General features: G+C 51.0%; 1 protein-coding gene and 2 pseudogenes across 1 annotated transcript; all 3 read left to right on the top strand.

The window, feature by feature from the left end:
* The first annotated feature begins 3,116 nt into the window (after positions 1-3,116).
* On the top strand, positions 3,117-4,145 carry LOC127783740 (cytochrome P450 709B2-like; annotated as a pseudogene).
* A 248-nt stretch (positions 4,146-4,393) lies between these two features.
* On the top strand, positions 4,394-5,601 carry LOC127785071 (zinc finger AN1 domain-containing stress-associated protein 17). The gene has a single exon (XM_052312490.1). The coding sequence runs from the start codon at positions 4,627-4,629 to the stop codon at positions 5,179-5,181; it is 555 nt and encodes a 184-aa protein (XP_052168450.1). The 5' UTR covers positions 4,394-4,626; the 3' UTR covers positions 5,182-5,601.
* Positions 5,602-8,030: 2,429 nt separating this feature from the next.
* Positions 8,031-9,367, top strand: LOC127785463 (uncharacterized; annotated as a pseudogene).
* Positions 9,368-9,584: the final 217 nt, after the last annotated feature.

Genomic DNA, 9,584 nt, shown 5'->3' with positions numbered 1-9,584 from the left:
CAACTCATAACAAAATAAATTATAATTACATAAATTTTTTGAATAAGACGGATGGTTAAACGTGTGAGAAAAAGTCAACGGCGTCATATATTAGAAAACGGATGTAGTATTTTTTTTCTATCCACAAAGATGTGTGACTTGTACTGCGCAGATAGAACAGAAACATGCATTCACGCAGACGTAACATGATTGCCGTGCGTTGCATTTGCACCATCACCATAGTACGAGTACAGAGTAAGCACTAACCACTAACTTTTGTTGGACACAAAATTGGGCCTAAACAATTTTCAAACTGCTAATAGCAATGGAATAAGTTCACGGAGGTCTCTTAACTTAACTCAACTTAACATTGAGATTTTCTGAGGTCTCTTAACCACAAAACCAAAAATATGCACCCTAAAACTTACATAAACCGTGCACACAAAGTCCTGTGGCAGTATATGAGGGTGGTTTCACTGACATGGCATCCTAGTCAGCAAAAATAAATAAATAAAGTACGTGGGGCCCACATGTAAGTAAGAGAAAACGATATGGGCCCCACATCCCTTCTTTTTTCCCTTTCTTCTCTTTTCTCCTTTATTTTCTTCTCTCCTCTCGTCTTCTTCGACGGGCCGAGACAGGCGAGGCGACGGCCGGCGAGAGCGGCGGCAACGGCAGGTATAGATGGCCAAAAGGCCCGCCCGGCACGGCCCAGCCCAGGCACGGCCTACCAGCCGTCGGGCCGTGCCGGGCCGGCCCGAAGGCGCGGGTGGCCCATCGTGCCTTTTTTTAAATAAGTCTATTTTTCATCCCTCCTCTTTAGGCTGTGACATAATATAGTGAAAATAAGTCTATTTTCCATCCCTCCACTTTGGGCTGTGACATATATATAGTGAAAATAAGTCTATTTCCTATCCCTCCTCTTTGGGCTGACATATATATATGTAAAATAAGTCTATTTTACGTCCCTATTCTTTCGACCGTGGCATATAATATGTCTATATTTACTCCCTATTATTTATGTGTCGGGCCTGGTATGCAGCCCATCGTGCCGTGCCGGCCCAACGTGCCGGCGGAGAGGCCCAGGCACGGCCCGGTGGTCGGGCCGTGCCGTGCTTGGTCCGGGCCTAAACGCCGTGCCATGGGCCAGGCCGTCGGGCCTCGGGCCTTTTGGCCATCTATAACGGCGGGCGAGCGCGGGGGCGGCAGGCGAAGCAGGCAGGAGCGGCGGGGGTAGGTGAGCGCGGTGGCGGCGGGCGAAGCAGGCAGAGGCGGCAGTGGCAAGTGAACGCGTTGGCGGCTGGCGAAGCAGGTAGGGGTGGCGGGCGAGAGCGGCGGCAGCGGTGGGCGAAGCAGGCAGGGGCGGTGGGGGAGAGTGGCGGCGGCCGTGCGTGCCCACCGTGGTCCTCCGTGTCTGCCTCGTCGTCCTCCGTGGTCGCGCCGCTGGCCGCATCGTTGAGGCGACTGCTCGTCGCGGTGGTCTTGTTCACGTGGCTCCCGTTGATGTGCCCTGTCCAAGACTGCAACCAACCATCCCGCTCCCTCTCCCACGCCGCCGCCTACGCCGCCGCGGTCGTGGTGCTCCTCGCCGTGGCGTACTACCTACTCCCGGACTACCAGGTGCTCGCGTCCATCATCATCTGGATCGCGTCCTCCCTCCTCCGCCACCGGCGGCGACATCTCCGTCGCCCGCGGGGATCCCTTCCCGGAGCAGGAGCCCGTCGAGGAACCCGTCCCGGATCCCGCCCCCACCTCCCGCCGCGGTTGCCCGCAGCCCGTCGCCGCTCTCGCCGGCTGTCGCCTCGCTCCTGCCTGCTTCGCCTGCCGCCGCACTTGCCCGCCGGCCATCGAGAAGAGAAGAAAGGGGAAGAAAGAAGGGATGTGGGGCTCGCATCGTTTTCTCTCACTTACATGTGGGCCCCACGTATTTTATTTATTTATTTTTGCTGATTAGGATACCACGTCAGCGAAACCACCCACATATACTGCCATAGAACCTTGTGTGCACGGTTCGTGTAAGTTTAGGGGTGCACATTTCTGGTTTTGGTTAAGGGACCTAAAAAATCTCGCTGTTAAGTTGAGTAACCTCCAGTGAACTTATTCCAATAGCAATTGACGCCTTGAAATATGCAATTAGTGCAATTTTGGGCCATAGAAATCACCTCTATGGGCCTTCACTAAAACGAGCCGTCTCAATAGGAATAAGTTCACATGAGGTCCCTTAACTTGTCAACGAATCTGATATTCGTCCTCCAACCAGAAAACCAGATACAATGGGTCCCTTAACTGTCAAAACCAGTGCAGATGAGGTCCCTCGGCGGTTTTGGTGATGGTTTTGGCTGATGTGGCGCCTACGTGACTAAGTTGACTCGGTCTTCATCTGACGTGGCATTGACGTGGCGCTTATGTGGCAATTCAAGCTGAGAAAAATAATAAACCCCGTGGGACCCACATGTCAGTTTGACAAATAAATTAATTTAAAAATGGTGGGGCCCACATGGGGCCCATGTGTCATTCTGACACATCCTCTTCTTCCTCCTCTCTCCCCCATCTCCCCTCTCTTCATCTCTCTCCAGGCGTTGCTCCCGTCGGGCGCCGTCAGCGTCGCCAGGCTGTCCGATGCAGCGATGCTCCCCAGTCACTGCCGTCAGCGGAGCGGGGCAGCCGCGGGCTGCGGGCGGAGCGGTGGGGTAGAGCAGAGGGGCGGGAAGCTCGCCGCAGCTGACGGTGGTGATGGCTGACAGGATCCCCTCTCCGGCGCGGCGGTCGCGGCCATTGCCGTAGGCGGCGGGGCGGCGGCTCAACTGGCTCTGGTGCTACTCTTGGTCTGCACCGCCGCCTCTCGGCGCCGCGCAGCGAACGGCCAGGTCGGGAAAACAACCGCAGCAGGGACACGCCGAGGGGGCTGACACCGCCGTCGATGGCGTCAGGGGAGCTGGGCGAGCTGATGTCCTCAACATCGAAGGAGATTGCGCACCTCGACTCGTTGGTCAAGGTGGACGCCCCGCGCCGCCATGGGTAACGCTCTCATGAGTCAAGGTTGCCTATGAAACAGAGGGAGCATCATATATACACCCGCTTGTTCATTTGTTCTTCCTACCACAAAGCTAAGCTACAAGCTTGGCGCATTGGTTCCCATGGCGACCATGGACGCGTCTACCAGGCCAGCCGTCATCGTCGCCGTCGTGGTGGTGGTGGTCATCATCTCGACGTTGCTGTGGACGGCGATGGTGCAGCTGGTGTGGAGGCCGTACGTGGTGGGGAGGGTGCTCGGCCGGCAGGGTGTCCGCGGGCCGGCGTACCGGTTCTTGGTCGTGCTCGACTGCCGCACTACCACGCCTGGATGTCGCGCTACGACAAGGAGTTCATCTCGTGGACCGGCCCCTTCCCGGCGCTCTACGTCGGCGACTACGCCATGGTGAAGGAGATCCTCGCCGACCGGACGGGGTTGTACGCCAAGCCGGACCCCGAGGCTAGCATCCTAGCGTTGTTCAGCAACGGCCTCGCCTTCGTTAACGGCGACGACTGGGCGCGCCACCGCCGCATCGTGCACTCGGCGTTCGCCATGGACAAGCTCAAGATGATGACCAAGACGATGGCGGAGTGCGCGCATGTGCGAGATCCGGGCGTGGGAGGCTCGTGCTGCGGCGGCTGCGGCCGACGGCGAGCGGATGCTGCAGGTGGAGGTCGGAGAGCAGTTCCAGGAGCTGACCGCCGATGTGATCTCGCACATGGCGTGCGCCGCTCCTTCCTCTCCCGCCGGCGCCGGCGCACTGCTCCCTCTCCGTTCCAGGAGCTGACCGCCGACGTGATCTCGCACATGGCGTGCGCCGCTCCTTCCTCTCCCGCCGGCGCCGCCGCGCACTGCTCCCTCTCCGTCGCGCCTGAGAAAAAGGAGAGGGGAGATGGGGAGATAGGAGGAAGAAGAGGAGGGGTGAGAATGGCATGTGGGGTCCACGTGGGCCCCACCATTTTTTTTTATAATTTTTGTGTGAAACTGACATGTGGGTCCCACGTGATTTATTATTTTTCTTAGCTCGAATTGCCACGTAAGCGCCACATCAGATGAAGATCGAATCAACTTAGCTACATAGGCGCCACGTCAGCCAAAACCGCTGTCAAAACCGCTGAGGGATCTGCTTTGCTAGTTGAGGGACCTATTGTAGCTGGTTTTCTGGTTGGAGGACGAAAATCGGATTCGTTGACAAGTTAAGGGACCTCAAGTGAACTTATTTCGTCTCAATAATCCGGACTCACTCACATATGCTGCCTTCGACCCCTAAATCCGACTCGGTCTCCTCCTCCTAGAAAGAAACCAACCACACGGCCCCACCAGCCCAGCACGACACGTCACGGCCGACGCTGCTAAACTAAACTAAACTAACCGAAACCCAAAACCGCCTTCGCTAAGTAAAGGCGCCTCCAGAGCAGACCGGACTATTCCAATCCGGACCAAACTGCCCCCCAACCTTCTTGCCGGAAAAGAAAGGCAAACCGCGTCGGAATCGGAAACGGCAAACCCCCCCGCCCTCTATAAATCCACGCGACCACCACCACCTCGCTCGTCAACGCGATCGTTTCAGAGCTCTCGAGGAGGAGGAGGAAGGAATCATCAAAGCAACCGACCAATCGTCGAATCGATTTCCCATGGCGCGGCGGGGCACGGAGGCGTTCCCGGACCTGGGAGCGCAGTGCGACAGGGAGGACTGCAACCAGCTCGACTTCCTCCCCTTCGACTGCGACGGCTGCGGCAAGACGTTCTGCGCGGAGCACCGGACGTACCGGGACCACGGCTGCGCGCGCGCCGCGGACCAGGGCCGCACCGTCGTCGTCTGCGAGGCCTGCGGCGACGCCATCGAGCGGCGGGCCGGGGACGGGGGCGGGGACGACGCCGCCGTGCTGGAGGCGCACGCGCGGTCGCGGCGGTGCGACCTGGCGAGGAAGCGCAAGCCGCGGTGCCCCGTGCCGCGGTGCAAGGAGACGCTCACGTTCTCCAACACAAGCGGGTGCAAGGGGTGCGGCCAGAAGGTGTGCCTCAAGCACCGGTTCCCCGCCGACCACGCGTGCGCCGGCGCGGCGTCGAAGGCCACCGGCGCCGCGGCCGCCGCGAGGAGCGCCGGGCAGTGCGGGCGCGACGCGCAGAAGAAGGAGGGCGGCGGGTGGAAGCTGCCACAATCGGTGAGGAACATGAAGATTTTCTGACTTGTCACGCCACGGTCGCCGGCGCACGCGGCGCGCCGCGGTTTCTTTCGTAGGAGGACAAGCAAAGAAAGTGCCAAAGAGCTTGCCGAGGAGGCATTTGATCTGTCCAATGATTTTTTTTTATTTGATGTAATTATCAATTGGTGATGTCTTTTTCGAATGAATTCTGCTGATAAAAGCAAAGAGCTATTCTTAACAGGGGAAATGGTTTTAGTACCTTTTTCAAACATGTATTCAAATTAAGAGCTATTACACATACGACTTCTGTCCGACTATGGCTGTGTTTAGATTCAAACTTTCTTATTTAAACTTCTAATTTTTTCGTTACATCAAATGTTTGGACACATGCATGGAGCATTAAATGCGGACGAAAAAAACAATTGCACAGTTTGCATGTAAATCGCGAGACGAAATCTTTTGAGCCTAATTACACCATGATTTGACAATGTGGTGCTACAGTAAATATTTGCTAATGACATATTAATTGGGCTTAATAGATTCGTCTCGCAGTTTACAGGCGGAATCTGTAATTTGTTTTGTTATTAGTCTATGTTTAATACTTCAAATGTGTGTCCGTGCTTAAAAAAAATTTGGCACACGAACTAAACACAGCCTATATTGCAGCGTGAGGCACGCTAACAAATACATGTGAGGTTTCATCACGACGTCAGTCATTTGCTGTGTGCAACATAAGGCTTAAGCCTAGTCACATACTACGGGGGTGTTTAGATCTAAGGGTGTAAAGTTTTGTCACATCACATTGGATATTATATAAGGTGTCGTATGGGGTGCTCGAGCACTAATAAAAAACTAATTACAAAATCCATCAATAAACCACAAGACGAATTTATTAAGCCTAATTAATTCGTCATTAGCAAATATTTACTATAGTACAACATTGTCAAATCATAGAGCAATTATACTTAAAAGATTCACCTCGCAAATTAGTCGTAATTTGTGCAATTAGTTATTTTTTAGCTTATATTTAATACTTCATGCATGTGTTCAAACGTTCGATATGATAGGGTGAAAAATTTTAGGGTGGGATATAAAACAGGGTCTGCATTAGTCGAATCTTATGATCGTACGTATATCTATATGTATATCATTTTTTATTTGAACTAGCATTATGTCCACGCATTGCAAGGTGTGCAAATTTATTGTTGCAAACAATTAAGCTCGCAATGTAAATGGAAGTGCAAATCATGATTGCAAGTTCATTTTTAACAACCGTTAAATGATGTAGAATGTTATATTACCAAAACATGTAAATGATATATAGAAATTGACCAAGTATATATGTAAGTAGATAGATGAATTGAGAGACGTATGCACGTATATGGATGAAAATTGGTATGATCAAATTGGATTATGTGCAACACATGTTATTCGAGATCACTAAGTGTTGAGTTTTGATACAAATTTATTTGCACTTAATAAAGACCAGCTTCTGCCGTAGTGGAGCGGAGGCCCGTCGCCGAGAGGCTTGGGCCGGTGCGTAGCGGAGGCCCATTGGGCCGTGCACCTGGGGACGCCCGGGGGTGCGGGGGCGGAGCCCCCACGAAACGGATCGTCATCCCTTCTAGGGTTCCACCATATATATATACCTCTTGTAAGCCACCGTGAGGCGTTGTAATCTCACCCTAGATATAGTGAAGATATTTTGCTCGCTGGCGCCCGTGGTTTTTTCTCTCCTGTTTTGGGAGGGTTTTCCACGTTAAAATCTCGTGTCTTCTGTGATTGATCTATTGTTTTTTATCGTTTATTTGTCTATCGTTTCCTAACACTAAGTACCAACAACTCACCTCATCGTATTAATTAAAATGCTCGTTTTCGAGCGCCCGATGCAAGATGATTGTGTGAATTCGCTTGGATATTTTTTTTAGAAAATTAATTATGAGCTGCAATTAGGAGTCCGACTTTCATCTCAAATTAGTACGTGAGTTTTTTTTAAAAAGTTTTCTTATACGACTCCTTTTGTATTTCTAAAACTGAACGAACTTAAAGGCTGATTCAAATACGGATTTGTATTTCCAAAAGATAACGAACTTTAAAACCCACTCAAACACGGATGACGTACCAAAATACCGGCAAAAACATATTTAATTTTTTAATAGTAGAGATAGAGATAATGTGGTTGGCCGAGTGCTACACATGTTTTTCATATATGGTTGACCTAGTGCTACGTAATTATTTCATGTAAAGTCGTAAAATTGCAACGTTTTGAGGATCCTATTATCGACACTAAATTATTATAAATTGATACCCAAATTTTAAAATTGATAAATATGACCATTAATTCTCGATCGACCGAGAATTTACTTCCATAAAGAACTACCGATTCCGACAGTTTTCATCGTACCCCATCCATATGAAGTGATTGGCTTGCACATAAAGGATACCCTTTTACAAGGAAAATCCGTTGGCCTTTTTTTTAAAAAAAAAGTTTTTCTAAAGTGAAGTAATCGTGCATCCTCCTCTTTCGCAATTTTTTTTGGAACAATTCACCGTTGCAAGTTACCATACGTACGTGCAGTGCAGGCGTGCAGCAGAGCTACCGTGCGGGCTCGTGGCTCCCGTACATATAATTACGTTACGTGCGGTTCCTTTTTTTCTCTCTCGCGGGCTCGATATCGATGGATATGGGCCCTGCTGCGCTGTGCTGTGTATTCAGTATTCGACACGGATTTGGCGAGGACTCCCGTGCACATAGCATTAAACTGATTGGTATTTGCTCGCAATAACCCCGCACGCGTCCTATATATACATAAGCCGGCACGCGACCCACCACGAGAAAAGCGGCAGAAAACACCGGTCACGTGCATATAGTAGTGGCGAGAGCAACCTAGATGGAGGCCGTCGCGTCGACGTCGCGGGTCCGGGGCTGGTCGTCTCTCCCGACGGACGTGCTCGTCCGGATCCTGGGGAGTCTGCGGTGGTCGAGCCACCCAAACGCCGCATTGGTGTGCCGGCAATGGCGCTCCGCCGTGTCGCTGTCGTCCTTCTACCCAGCGTGGATCACCCCGCTCCTCCTCAGCACAGCCGACGTTGGCACCGCCAACATCCGGTACTATAGCCCTTACTACGACAAGAATTTCGAGGTCCATGGACCGCTCAAGGTGCCCGGCGCGAAGATCCGTTGCTCCACCGGACGACATCTGAGTATGTGCGTGGACCAGTCCTTGGTGTTTGATATTGACCTCGTCACTGGCGCTCTTGTTGAAGTGTTGCCACCAAAACCTCATGCATTATTCAATTTTGTTGTCTCTGACGGTGATGAGAGGCTATTTGGTGTCGAGGCGATTCTTACCATTAAGGTTGCTAGCTCTATCCGAAACAGCAGTGGTGAGTGGGAGGATTGGAAGCTGACGGAATATCACCCTGACTTGCCACGTATTCGGGTATCACCGGACACCAACCCGGTCCACCATAACGGCTTGCTATATCTTCTAGCTCAAGATGGGAGGTTGCTGGTCTATGATCCTTGCAGGCATGACAATGGATTTGAGATTCTTGACAAGCCTGACGGCTTTGGGTTCAAATGTGAAGATAGCTACTTGCTCCGGTCCAGCCAATATGAGTTGATGGTTGTACTCATTGAACGCCGTGGGAAGGCGGTCCATGTTTTGAAGCTTAATGAGGAAACGATGGAGTGGGAGAAGGTGGAGAGCCTGCATGGTCAAGCAGTGTTCACTGGGTCGCTGACAACGATAATAAAGAAGCCCAAATTTTAAGTGGATGGAGAACAAAGTTTTCCTCCCGAGGTTCTACAATTGGCCTGAGACAATTCATGTTGATCTTGTCGAGGTTCTACAATTGGTCTGAGACAATTCATGTTGATCTTGTCACTCGCGAAGGGGAAATGGCCTTTGTACCAAAGTCATCGTCCTACTCAAATACCTTTGATGCAAGTATTACGAACATTTGGTCTTATGAATTAGGATGCGGAACACCAACAATGGAATAGGGGGGGACAGAGAGACCGGACTATAGTATCTGGGTTGATCTTGTCACTCGCGAAGGGGAAATGGCCTTTGTACCAAAGTCATCGTCCTACGCAAATACCCTTGATGCAAGTATTACGAATATTTGGTCTTATGAATTAGGATGCGGAACACCAACAATGGAATACTGGGGGACAGAGAGACCGGACTATAGTATCTGGGTTGATTTCGCTGGCAATTGAATTTTGATTCGTTTTATAAAATATATGTAATAAATTTGTTTAAATGCGTGTTTTATAGAGAGTTCCGCTATTTCATCCGGGGTATAATTATTTTTTCTCATTATACATGCTCTTTGATGCGTTCGTCTAAAAATGGTCGGTAGCATAGTACTCATAATTTATTAGTTTCTTAGGAGATGTGTTCGTTCAACGAGGATCACTGTTACTACTCGCAAAT

The sequence above is a fragment of the Oryza glaberrima genome, chromosome 9 (genome assembly GCF_000147395.1).
Source record: "Oryza glaberrima chromosome 9, OglaRS2, whole genome shotgun sequence".
NCBI classification, from domain to species: domain Eukaryota; kingdom Viridiplantae; phylum Streptophyta; class Magnoliopsida; order Poales; family Poaceae; genus Oryza; species Oryza glaberrima.
This window is presented reverse-complemented; position numbering and strand designations above follow the sequence as displayed.